Genomic DNA, 15,590 nt, shown 5'->3' with positions numbered 1-15,590 from the left:
TCATGTTGAATTCAAACACTTATTTATTTTTTCATGCCCACTTAACCAAAGTCCTTGGAGTTTTTAAGAAGGAAATATGTTGTTACTTGTCCACTTATTAATGGGAGTAGTTTTTGCGTGAAGAAGACTAGCTTGAATTTAGGAGTACCCCTCCAGCCCACCTTCGACGTGACGTCCCCAGCTAGCGTTGCTGCTCCTTTCCTTGTGCTGCTGCAATTGGTCACCAGAGGATATAGACTGGATCAGGAGGCTAAAGCTGGCATACGAGAAGCAATACTTATATCTTTCCTAATTCCTACCACTCACAATAATATACTTACCATAGTACTATGACCAAAAAATTTGTAATGTAAAATCAAATCTCCAACACAAGGTGGAACTAGAATTAATATGTATGTTTTTTTTATTCTCAAACGGAATAAATTAAATAACCTTAAGCAGGTGATCGCATCCTTATTTGCTTACACCATCGAAACCTGTACTGATCACATTAATTTACCCGAGATGAGCTTTCCCCAGTTAAGAAATTTTTGTATTTTTTCCCCATCTCTTTCCCCCGCTTTCTTTGATCTGTGAGTCTCTCTCCCTCGATCTCCTCCTACCAAATTACCAATTCCAATTCCCATTCTTTCTAAACTTGACTCTTCATCGCCACCTCTCTCCCTCTCTAAAAGTTTTTGATCTCTCTCTATCTCTACAGAATTAATGTTGATGCTAGTAGACTGTACAAACTGCCGGACACCCTTACAGCTCCCGCCAGGAGCCAACTCCATACGCTGCGCCGTATGCCAAGCCATCACTCGCATCGCCGACCCTCCGGCTCGCAGCGCTCCGCCACCACCTTACGCTGCGGCTGCCGCCTCCAGGCACGGCCACGGCCAATACTACCCCCCACCGGCTTCTCCGTCTCCGTACAATCATGCGCCTCCCGGTCAACCCCCGTCGGCCCACGGCCACAAGAGGGCCGTGATCTGCGGGATCTCGTACCGGTACTCGCGGCACGAGCTGAAAGGTTGTATCAACGATGCCAAGTGCATGAAGTACTTGCTGATTAACCGATTCAAGTTTCCCGAGTCCTCCATTCTTATGCTCACTGGTACGTAACTCGCAATTGGCTCTCCCTTTACGTTCATCGATCGCTCGTCTGAATTTGTGCATTTGGATTGATTTGGTAATTCTAGGTGCTGGCTTTAGGCAAATTTTAGTCAACGTACGCCAGTATCTTTGGTAATTTCAGGATATGTTTTGATAATTAATACACACCGAACATGCTAAAAACAATTGTTAATGCTGAAAATATCCTTGACGGATATTAATTATCAAAACACGTCATTAACCATCATTTTTCCTTTTGAGTGCATACCACATGCACTCTCTTTTGTCACATTATTTTATACTAGTATATTTGATACTAACATTGACAAAAAACAAATCGTCCCTTCGGAATATACGAAAAAATTGGAACGATTCAGAGAACGTTGACACAAAATCGCATAAGTTTGAATCGGTCCGATATAAGTATGTAGTAATATTTAGGTGTGGATTTATTGTTTGGTTACGGGATATTTTTTTTGTGGTATGATGTGATGAATTGATATATGGGGCAAAAGTTACAAATTTAAAATGGATGTTATGATTTTATCAGGGTGCACCCAAGTGGTTGGCATCCAAAATGGATGGTAGCACAGCGCTAACTCTAAAGCTTGGAATCTGGACTATTAAATGTTGAGATGTACTGAGATAGAATTTGGACTATTAAATGTTAGAGACGGACGATTCGGATCGCGCGCTACACACGTGTAATGCACCTCTACACTACAAAGACCCCAAGTCCTAAATACAGAAATGATGCGACTTTTGATACTTTTCTTAGAGTTATCTCTAGCTCTATAATTGTGGCGTACTGAATGCAGATACATGTTAAGCCATGACTTATTTTTTTGTTTTTATTCAAAAAAAAACGCATTTGTTACCTTTGGGTTTAATTTTTGTGAATTATTGATTTATCTCGACGAGATGAATCGAAAAAGTAAAAAGTTATGATCAAAACTTATAATTTTTTAAATAAAGACAAAAATAAGACAAAAAAATCTGTCCTTTTGGCTTATTTTTTCTCTATTCAAAAATTTTGAGTTCGTGTCATAATTTTTTATTTTTTCGATTGCCCTCATCAATCTGAATCAATAATTCATAAAAAAGAAATTACGCAAAACTAACATATATGAAAAAAATTGAATAAAAACAAAAATAAAATATAAGCCAAGTAGCTTATTTTGGCCAAAATATATGTAGTACAAAGAGAACCATGCAAGTCGGGTGTTTTTCCTATGCTCATGCTTTACACTACTCCTTCCGTCCCAATTTGTTGGTCCTTTTTGAAAGTGCGTGTCAATTTTTTAATTAATTATATCTTACAATCAATAATCTTTTAAGTGATTTTAAAAACTTTGTATAAAAAAACTCATTAAGATCTATCAAACAAAATCATTTTGTTGTATAGGTAATGTCCTAGATCATGATTTAGGATCTTGCAAGTCCCGTACTACTATAATTTGCCTAACTGACATTTCATATGATTGGTTTTAGTTGGCTGAGTTCTTCTATACGTAACTTATTTTTTTGTTTGTATGTTTTGTTCGTCTTTTCTAAATTTTTGTTAAATTCGCGTGATTTTTTTTTGAATTAATCATCCGTCTCCACAAGAGGAGTCCAAAAATACAAAATTATGACCAAAAGCAAAAAAAAAAATTCATTAAAGACGAAAAAAGTATCAAACAGCTGTCTTTTAGAGCTTAAGTGTCATCTTATTTGAATTTTTTCAACATCGATCCATATTTGTATACTTTTTCGATTCGTCTTGTCGAGACGAGCAATTAGCCTCTAAATTTTTTTTTTTTTTTTGATAGGCTTAGCCTTTAAAATTGCGTCAAAAAGCTATACAAAAAGTTACGAAAAGTAAAAAATATCAAAATAAGTTCCAAACTTATAAGTTTAAAAGAATGCCGTCAATATGTGACCATGTTCTAATATCATGCTTTATTGCTATATCCTTCCCATTCAAAATATTCTCTAGTATTTTTGTTTCTTGAGCACAGTATATAATTGTTATTTATAAGGCACCGACACACTTAAAGGCCGGCGTGTCTTCATGACATGGGAAACGGCAAAAAATGCATATGAGATATGCCACAAGGTATGTCTATTAAGTTAATTAACTTTTTTAGGGAGACATGGGGGACAAGACGGGGAAACGAGAGGGAAACGTATAGGAATACGGCAAGGGTTAAATATATATAAATTTTTAAAGCTTTTTCGGGGTATATGTGTATTATTTGAAATATTTTGGGTAAAATACTCCATGTAATATGATGTCTATATGATGCTTATTTATACGTATCGATGCTTCATACCTGTTCGTATAACTATGTTCACATTGGTATCATTTTACCCGTTGGATGAACTTGTACGTATAACTATGTTGTCCTATCTAAACTTTTTTAGTTTTCAGTTCATATTTTTATATATTTCATGTTCCGCTGGTCAAGATCCATAATTAGAAAAAGTAAATAAAACCGGGAAAAAAAAATATCAGAGCAAAATTTTAAGAGAAAAGTTACATTGCTTCAAAAAGTGAGAGAGAAGTTATTTTCTTTGAATTGATGAATCATGCTAATCATAAAGCACTATAACCGGGGTTACCCTTTAATTTTGATTTTTTGATGTAATTCAAGCTAGAAGCACAATGTAACCTTAGTTTTTTCTTTTCTTTTCTTTTTTTATTCTCTGTCTTTTTAATTTTTACAGCTTAAGAGTAAGTAGGCAACTAAGGTTGGGGTGGGTCTTGGACAACCCAAACATCATGGTCGGCCCTGAAGACTATTTATAGTTGAGATATGTAAAGTGAACAACCTTCAACGACTTCCTCAGGTTCTGCTTGATTACTAGATACCACACCGGTACACTCTTTCGGCTATGCAATTTCTGCAGTAGGGCTCGTTTAATTTAGTAAGTAGCAATAGGTTGCACTTATTCATCACCAAGAACTTTTAGTGAAACACTTCTGATGTTTTATCCATATTGTATTTCTTGAACTGTCTCCGTTTGCCGCTTCTAACATGATTTATTTTATGAGCGCTGTATTTCAGAAGAAGAAATTGATCCTTACAGGCACCCGACAAAGCACAACATTAGAATGGCAATGCATTGGCTTGTACAAGGTTGTCAGCCTGGGGATTCACTTGTGTTTCATTATTCTGGTCATGGTTCGCAGCAGAGGAACTATACTGGGGATGAGATAACTGGATATGATGAAACACTCTGTCCATTGGATTTTGAAACACAGGGAATGCTTATTGACAGTGAAATCAATGCAGCAATCGTCAGGCCTCTTCCGCGCGGGGTTAAGCTTCACGCGATTATAGATGCTTGTCATAGTGGCACTGTGTTAGATTTAGCATTCCTTTGTAGGATGGACAGGTTAGTAAAAAGTTTGAATACGGTTCGATGCATCTCTCACTTCCAACTTTCTAAAAAGACCATACCGTTGTTATTGTTCTACTTTTCTCTTTCTCGCAAAAGGATGTTTAAGTAGTCCAATTAATACCCTTATGTTTTCTGCATGCAATAATGTTTGGGGGTGAAGGAATGGGAGGTATGTATGGGAGGACCATCGTCCTCGATCTGGCGTATGGAAAGGAACAAGTGGTGGGGAAGTCATTTCCTTCAGTGGCTGCGATGACGATCAAACCTCTGCTGATACATCTGTAATTTCTTAAAGTTTCTTTCTCTTTTTCTTGCCTTTAAGAATGTCTGAATATGTTAAGTCTCATGGAATACGAATAACCTAGTAAATCTTCATGTTTCAGGCTCTATCCCATGTCACCTCTACAGGTGCAATGACATTTTCTTTCATCCAGGCAATTGAACAGGGACAAGCAACTACGTACGGGAATATGTTAACTCATATCCGATCCACCATCCGTGATGCAGATGCAGATACAGATACAGGTGTCGGAGGTGGTGTTGTCACATCGCTTCTCACTATGCTTCTAACAGGAGGGAGCTTAGGTATGGGGATGAGACAGGTATCATTCTCTTTCCTACAACGTAGTTTGCATATTGATGTTAAGAGGCTCACCCGTTTATGCAATCTTCATAAATGATTTCCAAAAGGAATGGTTTTACTATGCACTTTTGCACATCACCTTTGCACGCTTGCCTCAGTCACATAGCACAATCCGAGAGGGGAACTTGTGGAGATATGTTCTGGCCCACATGCCACCTCACAAGGCCGCAATGTGGTGCTGTAATACTTGTAGTCGTAGATGCCAATATGGAAAGACTCCCATGCCTAGAAGGGCAGTTTACTAGATAATCCTCGTGTGCGTTAGCAATTGAGCTTGACCATTTTTTCTATTGGCGATTTAGCTTGATCATCAGCAAACTCCTTGAAGGGGTTTTCTTACTCCCTGATCTCATGCTCAACAGTGATACCAAATATACAAAATTGGTGCTTTCATTCTCACAATTTCTTTGTGTAACCTTATTACCTAGGCAAAAGCCATCCTAATTCTGCCTTCATCGATAGTATATTGATCGTGTCCAAGACATGTTGTCTCCATGTTCTAAGAGGTTAGGTAGGTGGTTGAGTCCAATCGGGCCGTTGGGTTTTCCTACTTCCAGCTGAACTAGGGTGACACAGCCATAGCTGGAGGAGTTGATAGTCTGTGCCAGTTTTCCTACTTCCAACTGAATTAGGGCGACACGGCCGTACTTTGAGGAATTAGAAGATGACAAATTCACTAATATTCATTCTCCAAACTTCATGTACTTCGCACCAACCAACCTTTCCTAATGAAACCTGATCTAAGCTTTGTTTGATAGCCTTGGAACCATGGTGGATCGAGTTGGGTCGGACAGGGGTCAGTCAAATGGGCTCCTAATTGGGTAGTATAAGAGTGGCTGCTCTCCAACCCTAATCTTCCCTACTTGCAGCCTTCTTTAGCATCATATTCATGGTTATATCTAAATTTCATCCGGTAGTTATCCCCAATGCCATAGTAAATATGCAGAACGGGCAACCATGGGTTTAGTTGTCATCGTCTTTCTACTCAATCCGTCTGTATGGATTCTGACTGAAATTGCAAGCAACAAATGACTCTTGCAACTTATGACATTGGTAGTTAGCAAGCAGTATTTAAGTTTCTTCTTGTTCTCAAAATCAAAAATTAGCTTTTTTGGTTTTGAAATGTCTAAATCTTTTCCTACGATTATAGTTTAGTGATTCAATGGAGAGATTACTAGTATTGAAGCTGCTGTATATGATTGCGGTATTATGTTGTCATCTCTGGTGCTTGTAAGTTCCCATATTGAAGATCATTATTTTCTGGTCATGCCTCCCTCCGTTTTTTTCCTACTAGATTTCCAGTACTTATTGGCCCTGGATAACCTGAACAAGCATCCATGAATTATTGAAAGAAGTGAGTGGGTTCCATGGAGACTTATGGGATCAGGAGCTTAGGAGCTTTGAATGACTGAACTATCATCACTGTAAGAAGAAAGGACTAGTACATCGCAAAGGACAAGCTAGGTTGGAATTCCATCTCCAATCGAAAAAGAAAGCCTAATTGCCAACTGTGGAAAAAAGGGCCAACGGAAAAGTTCTTCTTTAGACCATTCCTTTCGAGGGGCCCTGCTTAAAGGTTGTAAGACAGATATTAGGAAAGACCTACTAGTTGCTACTCTTCCACCTCTAAATCTCCTGTAACCCAGTAAAGACATTAAGATCTCTTTTCAGCTGCTTAAACAATGATGCCATTAGGCCTTGCCTTCTTTTTAATCCAAGGAAAGAGACCAGCAAGAAGGGGAGAAGATGTGCATCGTTCTGTTTTTAAAAGAAAACCGGTAAATGAATGTAATCTTGCTCTCTGACATGAAATTTTTTTCTGTTATTTTTTTTTTTTGCAGGAACCGCAGCTGACGGCTAATGAACCTTTCGATGTGTATTCAAAGCCTTTCTCCCTATAACGAGTAAAGCACTCTCGCCTCATGGCTTATGATTTATTAAAAGAGCTGATTGAGCATGTACAGTTACTCGAGGAAATCTCGTTTCCATTGTTTGAAAATTTTCATTGTTCTTGTCTTTTACGCTATGGTGTTACACTGTCAGTGCTGCATTATTTTTCACGATTCTGAACTCATCTCTTTCCCCAATTGTGTACTTCTGCACTGATTTTATGCGCAAAAAAGATCGATGTAACTGCAGCTGTCGTGGTAGTTGGTACGTTATGCACTTGATTCTTGCATATGTTGCATTGTCTTTTGTACCACAGTGGTGGATCTCTTCTTCATCTCTTTGCCATGTTTCAGAGCTATTGGTTTGTGGGTAGATTGTGATCTATAATCCGTACGAATCCATAAGTATTTCTTTTTTTTTGGTAACTTAGGCTGGAGGATTTTCTATGTTCTGTTTTAGAGAATAAATTCTCTCCGCCAGGTTTGGGAAACCCCTATTTTCCTCCAAACCAATAATATCTTGTCACATCATCAACTTGTATCGGGATGGAAGAATCACGTACTTGATGGTTCGGTCCTCTAACTTGGGTTAAACCTACTGTACTCCTCCTCCTACTAGTCCTACTCCTGCAAACCAAAAACCAATTGAAAAGTTTTTTTATTTTAACCCGTTTAAACTGATAACCCTTTTTTTCGACAATAAAAAATATTTGGGTCAGTTTATAAGCGTCTTGACTATTTCTCTCCCTTGTTCAATCAAACATAGGCCATCCATACCGAAACTAGGAGATTTAAAAAAAAAAAAAAAACTTTGTTCATGGTATGACTACATTGATTTGAACCGGTACGAAAATCTTATTTTTTAATTATTTTATTCTAAATGATCATAATTAATTTTTTTTTCTTTTAAGGCTCTTATAATTAAATATATGTTCTTTATTTGAAATTCTGTAGAGCAGATACTTAATTGTGAGTGTGACACCCAATCAAAAAAATATTGAATTAAGATTTCTAAATAGATTTCCATTTTGAAGAATTAAAATCCCAAAAGTTCTGTCAATTTCAGTCAAATCACAACGTATTAACATTAAAGTATTTTGCCAAATTCTCTTACTGTACAATGGAGTATTAAAATAGTTAATTGAAATTATAGAACAATTAAGGGTGTAACTGGAGTTCGATAATATCTTCTTCAGTCAATATCAAATCATTCCTTGTCTACGCCATTTTGTTCCGTCTTTAATACATGGCATTCGAGTTACCAGGGCAACGTAGTACCGTGATTGATAACGCTCAATAGCCAAAACCCACCTGAACCCATAACTTACAAGTAACAAGATACAATAATTGAAATGCATTGACAAAACATAGAAGAGAACAATTAATCATTTTATTACTATTCTTTAACCTAAGTGTATCCTCGGATCTTATCAACAGAGAGAAGGGAAAGGGAATGACTTCGGTGTTCTTGGTCATTTTAGGGACACAATAAAGTTAGCAATTATGAGTATATTCAAAACTCATTACAAGTATAACAAAATCATAAAAAGACATAACTTATTTGTCATGCCTTGATTGGATTTGGTTATGCCTTGGTTGACTTTTTTGATATTTTATGTTTTGTTTGGGTTCTGTCATACTTGTAATGGGTTTTAGTTATACTCATAATAGTAAAGTTATGTAAAAAATTACGGTGTCCTCAAAATGACCGGGGACACCATAACATCATCCGAAGGGAAATATATATTGGGTTGGGTTTGCATGGAGGATAAATGTTAAGGAAATAGAGTCACGCATTGTTTGGGAGTAGAAATGAGTGATCATTTAACAACATGTGAAACCTCTCAACTCATTGCCAATTGATTTTGAGATAGATATAAAGTTTCTACATGGTATCGGAGCAGGGCCCGTTCCACCCCATATTTTAAAAAATTTACAATCCACACCCTACGATGATAGACCAGCAAAAAGGCTGCACAATGATAGGACCCAAAAGTGGCCACACGTGACAGACCTCAAAACGCGGCTGCACATGAGGGAGAATGTTAAGGAAATAGAGTCTCACATTACCTGGGAGTGAAATAGGTAATCATTTAATAACATCTGGGACATCTCCACTTATTGCTAATTGATTTTGAGATGGATATAAAGTTTCTACAATAAAAACCGAAGCGCCAAAATGATTTGTTGAAAGGAGAGGGATTTAGGGAGGAAATGGGGGATTGTGTCTCTCCCTCTCTCAGCCGAAAAAAAATTTTAAAAAAAAGTGGGGAAGGGTTTCTTCCGGAACACACACGCACACACTAGTAAAATCACTCGTCGGATACGTGCGCACATGATCGATTAAGGAATTAAATTTAGTGTGATGACAAAAATTATTTTTCTCGGTTTGTTCCGGAACACACACGCACACACTAGTAAAATCACTCGTCAGGTACGTGCGCACATGATCGATTACGGAATAAAATTTAGTGTGATGACAAAAATAATTTTTTGAGAAAAATAATTTTTTTCTATAACTATTATTAATATCAGGTCTTTACAATAAGAGCTCTATAGATAAAAATTTAATTATGATTATTTAGGATAAAATGATTAAAAAATTAATATCTTCTCACCGGTTCAAACAAATTAAAAATTAGAACACTTAATTTTTTAACTATATTTTTTAATATATAAACAGTCTAAAAAATTTAAATGCTCCAATGTTTAATCTATTTAAACTAGTGTGAACATCTTCTTTTTTTTATCATTTTAACCTGAGGGTCATAAATAATAGTTATTTCTAAGGCTTTCATAATCAGGTATTTGCTTTATAATTATATAACATGAACAAAGATTTTTTTTTTATCCGTAATTCCGGCGTAAATGATCTGTCTTTGATCAGACTGAAAAGAGAAATAGTTGAGGTCCACGTAAACTAACCCAAACACCTCTGGGCCGTTAGAAAAAAAAAAAGGTTATCATACTCAAACTTTTTTGATCGGTTATTGTAAAAATAAATAAAAACAAAAACTTTTTGAGTGGTTATTTTGGCTTGCAGGAGGAGTAGTACTGTTGTGTAACCCAAGTTAGAGGTCCGTACCAAACAGTACGCGGTTCTTCCATTTCTTGGTTGATGATGTGGCAAAATATTGGAGTATTGGTTTGGAGGAAAACTGGGGTTTGGACACGGGGTGCTGCTGCAGCGTGCTGCTGTGCTCCGTTTGTGGGCCTAACTTAGTCTCGCTCCAATGATCGGAAGCGTTCATTTTGTAGAGCTCATCGAGTAGAACAACTAAAAAAAAAATCAGCTTAATTGGATATCATTAAGTGCTGATCGGAGCCCATATAACTCTCGGTCCATGGGTTATAGTGGATTTGATCCAGTGTTTTGAATCCATTCTTTTCAAGATAAAAAGGTTTCGATTAGGCACTTAATGATATCCAATTAAGCTGATTTTTTGCATAAATATTCTACTCGATGAGCTCTACAAAATGAACGCTTCCGATCATCGAAACGAGACCGGGATGGGCCCACAAACGGGGCACAGCAGCACGCTCCCCTTGGGGCAGCAGCCCCCCGCTTCCGGTTTTCCAACCCTGACCAAGAGAATTTATTCTCTTTGTTTTAATTCCAAGCAAATAGTACAATTTGTAATTATAAAAAAAAAAAAAAAAAGTAGTACAACTTTTCCGGTGTTCCACTTTTGTGGAAAAGTAACTTTTTTAAAAAAAAGATAATTTCAAACTCAAAAATTATTAAAATTATGTATTTATGCAAATAATTTTTCTATCAATATGGATCTTGTTTGATCGATCTTATTAAGATCTTTTAAACGGTGCAAAAAAAAATTGAAAAAATATTTTTTATTTTTTATTATATTTGAGTTTGAAATTACTCTTTTTTTCCAAAAAAAATAATTTTAGAAAGTGAAACACCAAATTACTCCAAAAAAAAAAAAAGTAATACAACTTTAGTGACTTCTGCCATTATAAACCGAGACCCTCTTCTCGCACCCCTCCTCACACCCCCAGCCCCCACTGCCTTTCCCCTCTTTCCCTTCTTTTTCGGTTTTTATTTTTTGCACTTTGACTAGTTTTTTTTTTTGTTTTACTTTTAAAAGTAAATAATTACTGTTTTATTTTTTTTACACTTTTACTATTTTTTTATACTTTTAAAATACTTTAATTACTGTTTTAATTTTTTTAATTTTTCCTAATTTTTTTTGTTTACTTATAAAAAAACTTTAATTACTGTTATTGTTTTTTTTTTTAACTTTTACTAGCTTTTTTTTGTTTTACTTTTAGTAGTTTTTTGTTTTACTTTTAAAAGACTTTTTACTATAATTTTAATTAATAAATGAATAATTAAAATATAACTTATATTAACATAACTTGTACTAATGTTAATTAATCAAACCAAACATAACTTGTACTAATTTCATCGAAGAGTGAAAATATATGAAAATTCAATTTCTAATCAATGTTTCCACCAAATTCTGCTCCTGTCCCTCTTGGTCTTGTATCCATTATTTCTTGCCACAAACTAATTCGTGTTGCATAACGAGCAGCCCATGTTTTAGCTTGGTCTGATGCATTGTTCCACCACCATATTAGGAAGGGTGGTACAGGGTAATGAGGTTGCAAGAAAAGTTGCACAAAGTGATTGTTCCCAACACGGGCAATAGCTATTTCAATGAGCTCTTGGACTGGAACTGAAGGGGATCTCAATGGAAAGTGAGTAAAACAATCTGAAGGAAGCCCATCAAATGTATGCAAAACAAGGTTGTACGCCGAAGCGATGACAACTCCCATACTCATAGCGTTCATCCAATACTCATCTGGTGCCGAATCTTCAAAGTAATTTAAAGACCGTATTAGGTGGTCTGCCCAATCTATTTCTGGATATAGCGCATCGTATAGATCCTTATTTTGTTCAATCTCATTAATGATATCTCTTCGAACTTGAGCCCAACAATCTTCACCATACCCTATATGAGCGGCTATCGCCCTAAATCCACAATGGCCATCATCTCGGACGTCATTAATGTGAGAAATGTAATGCTCATAAGCTCGGGGTAAATGCTGAATGTAGTCGGTAGGGATGGATGGAAATGAAAATTCAACACAGTTCGCTTGAGTTTTGCGAACTCCATCGCCCCTCCCACGTCTCCTAGATTCGACCCTAGATGATGAAGTCGATGCTTCTATAAAGGAAGGAATGCGTCGTCCACTTTGCTCTTCTTTACCAGTAGGTCGACCTCTATGAGCCGTGTTATAAGCTGGGCCTCGATCTGTGCTCTGAGATGGATCCGTCATATCGATAATCCTATCTATCATGTGCTCTCGCGTAGATTGATCCATCCCACGTAATCTGTCTATAACTTCATATGTTCTGTTCGGTCGTTCTCCCTCGTCATTCACAATGGGCGCGCGCATGGACAATTTAATCCAATGATCGTGGATACTCTGAATCGGAATTGGCATGGAGTACCAACGGTAATATGCAAGATCATGTTTGCATGGCAATCCGTGTGTAATTTTTATTGTACAGTCGCGCAATTGGAACTGGAGGTAGGATGCATCTTCAGCGCATTGTAGTTGAACATTGATGAGCTCCATTGCCTCTAATGAAATGTAAGTTCTTACTTGTTGAAAAAGTTCGTCATGTATTTGCCAATGGCGAGGGATGTTGATAGATCTCTGAAATGACCTCCGAATGTCCCCGAATTGATTTTTCAACATCTTATCTATTTTCTTAAAAGCTTGTTGTAAGGATGACATAGTACCCCCCAAATATAGCTTCAGCTTTGCATGTGCGGACTCTGCCCTGTAATATAATAATGAACTGTGTTTAAATACGAAAGTTACAGAAATATTCTTTAGAGTAGTAGAATAATGTACGTAATTGAAATAGTAAAGGTAACAATGCATAAAGTAACTGTACCTCTGACTTGAATTGCTTTCGAGGTGCATACACGTATTTATCTATGCTGCCACAAATCTATCTCTGTACAGCATTAACCATGTATTGAAAATGTATTGTAAAATCTGCGGGTGTTGTTTATAGTTATCGCACATGGCATTCCACTTCTGATTGAAAGATGCTTCAGTCGTAGAATTAATAAGCGAGTACCATGACATGTTAAAGTCGTTAAACGACGGACCAAGGACCCTTCTGCAATGCTTTATTATGCATTGATTGATGTGCCAAATGCAAAGAATGTGACGTGCCGAAGGGAAACATACTTCAATGGCGCTAAGAAGCGCCAAATCTCGATCTGTAATAAACACCGATGGCAAACAATGCCCCCTTCCAAGCATCCATTTCTTTAAGATACTCAGGGACCATGTCAAGTTCCCTACCCTCTCATTTTGTAAGATGTGCAAACATGAGAGAGTAAGTGCACATTGTGGATGTGGTACCCACAATCTCCAATAGTGGTAACCGGTACTCGTTGGTCTTGTATGTGACATCAATGACCAATACGGACGAAAAGTTCACAAATAAGTCTAGGTTTTGAGGATGAACCCAAACAATATCAGTGATTTCATTGGTGTATGGATTTGTACGATATTCATGGAGGTATCTTTTCTGTATTAGTTGATTCAAGACAAACTGAATAGGACTTAGACCGTCTCGTTCTGCTATGTTATCTGTATATTTGAGGTTGTATATGCTTTGGGCATATGTAGTGTTTAACGGATTTTTTTTATTTAAAACACTAAGAATTTCACGAGGCGCTGTGTTGTCCGCCATGTCGCGCACAATTTCTTTCTCCTCTGGTGTTAGCCTTGACGGGTACTCATGCCCATCAAAATATTCTGCTGTTTCATGGTTATGGAGACCACATTCAACCCTTACACCCCACAGGACACCCGCTGGAGGTATTGGTATACCTCGCAGCTCAAATAGGCACTCGTATTTTTTTGTCCCAGTATTCTTTTGCGAGAATTGCCCTTCAACTGCATTCCGTGCCGATCTATACTTTCCACTTCTTTCACAACTAAGAATGCACTTTGGCAGCTTGCCACCAATTAAACTAACAGATTTCTTAATAACAACAACAATACAATTTTCTTTACCGACTCTTCGCACCCAAGTTACCATGTCGTCTCTACTTTGAAAAATCTATAAGCAAGAAAAAAAGAATATGTATAAGTGCAACATGATCCAATCTAATATGCATAATTTCCGTACTTATAAATTAAATAACTAATATGCATAAGAACAACAGTAATAACTAACCTGGTCAATTGTGAATTCGGGTTTATAGTCACGAAAATTATGGAAGACGTCCTCCCCACTAAGAACATCATTCTCAACGGACCAACTATCTGAAAATGACAAGTTGTAGTTATCCATAATGTTTTTCTATGTTTTACGAACCGGTGTGGAAAAGGAGCGAGGAGCCGTGACAGAGGAAGGAAGAGAGAGATAGATGATGGAAAGATGGTGATATTGGAGGGATAAGCAGAGAGATGGAGGTAATGGGAAGAAAATGGTGATTTTGGAAGGATAATGCTAGATATATAAGGATAATGGGTGATGGATGAATGGTTATAATTAAAAATAACAAAATAACAAAAAAATCTGAATGTGTGGTTGTATTGAAGATAAAAAGAAAATCTAAATGAGTGGTTATAGTTAAAGATAAGAAGATAAAAGGAAATTTGAATAAGTGGTTAGAAATAAATTAGATAAAAGATATAAATAAATACAAAATTATAAAATTCAATAACATAAAAGAATTATAAAATTTTAATAAGAGTAAAAAAATAAGAGTAAAATTTCAATAAATAAAGAAATTTACTCACGTATATAATATTAAATAATTTAAAAATACATATAAAGTGTAAAAAAATAAGTGTTCCGATTTTTAATTCGTTTGAACCAGTGCGAAGATCTTATTTTTCTTATCATTTCATCCTAAATGGTCGTAATGAATTTTTAGCTCTAAGGCCTTTCAATGAGCAGCCTAAGAGAGACCTGAAACTAAATAATAAGTCTTAGGGTACTTATTGAAAGGCCTTCGAGCCAAAAATTCATTATGATCATTGAAGACAAAATGATAAAAAAAAAAAAAAACAAGATCTTTGCATCGATTCAACCGGATTGAAAATTGAAACACTTAAATAATATTAAGTAAATAAAAATGGAAAAAGATATAAAAGTTATTAAGTAAATAAATAAAAAATAAGAAAATGCCGTGGGTTGAATTATTGCGGGGGTATTTTGGTTGGGGGGGTGGGTGTGTGTGTGTTGCCTATAAACCCACATGCATCTCTCACTCCTTCTGTGAATGGCGAGAAAATTTTCAGTGCAGGTGGGTACCACGGCTGATGCGGTGTTCGAGCGGGCATATTCGTGCCGTTCAAAAATATATCGAACGGCCTAGATTAAAATACTCTCTCTCTTCTCTCCTCTCACTCCCACACACTCTCTCCTCTTTCTCTCTTCAAATCTAAACTGTCTAAAACCGAAATGAACAGCCCGAATACATCGAACGGGTACCATGTGGTACCCGCTCGGCACTGAAAATTTTCTCGTGAATGGCACATGGTCGGAACTTAATTGAACTTTTTCTGCAGAA

The 15,590-nt window shown here is 36.6% G+C and overlaps 2 protein-coding genes across 2 annotated transcripts; one reads left to right on the top strand and one right to left on the bottom strand.

Moving 5' to 3' along the window:
• The first annotated feature begins 526 nt into the window (after nt 1-526).
• On the top strand, nt 527-7,295 carry LOC131320683 (metacaspase-1-like). Its single transcript, XM_058351470.1, has 5 exons — nt 527-1,096; nt 4,146-4,476; nt 4,643-4,763; nt 4,866-5,084; nt 6,967-7,295. The coding sequence occupies exons 1-5, from the start codon at nt 706-708 to the stop codon at nt 7,024-7,026; spliced, it is 1,122 nt and encodes a 373-aa protein (XP_058207453.1). The 5' UTR covers nt 527-705; the 3' UTR covers nt 7,027-7,295.
• A 1,780-nt stretch (nt 7,296-9,075) lies between these two features.
• Nucleotides 9,076-14,362, bottom strand: LOC131321257 (uncharacterized). The gene is made up of 4 exons (XM_058352260.1): nt 14,246-14,362; nt 13,389-14,128; nt 11,656-12,826; nt 9,076-9,084 (listed from the first exon to the last, which is right to left on the bottom strand). The coding sequence occupies exons 1-4, from the start codon at nt 14,360-14,362 to the stop codon at nt 9,076-9,078; spliced, it is 2,037 nt and encodes a 678-aa protein (XP_058208243.1).
• Between the last annotated feature and the right edge of the window lie 1,228 nt (nt 14,363-15,590).

This window comes from Rhododendron vialii, chromosome 3a (genome assembly GCF_030253575.1).
Source record: "Rhododendron vialii isolate Sample 1 chromosome 3a, ASM3025357v1".
Lineage (NCBI taxonomy): Eukaryota > Viridiplantae > Streptophyta > Magnoliopsida > Ericales > Ericaceae > Rhododendron > Rhododendron vialii.
This window is presented reverse-complemented; position numbering and strand designations above follow the sequence as displayed.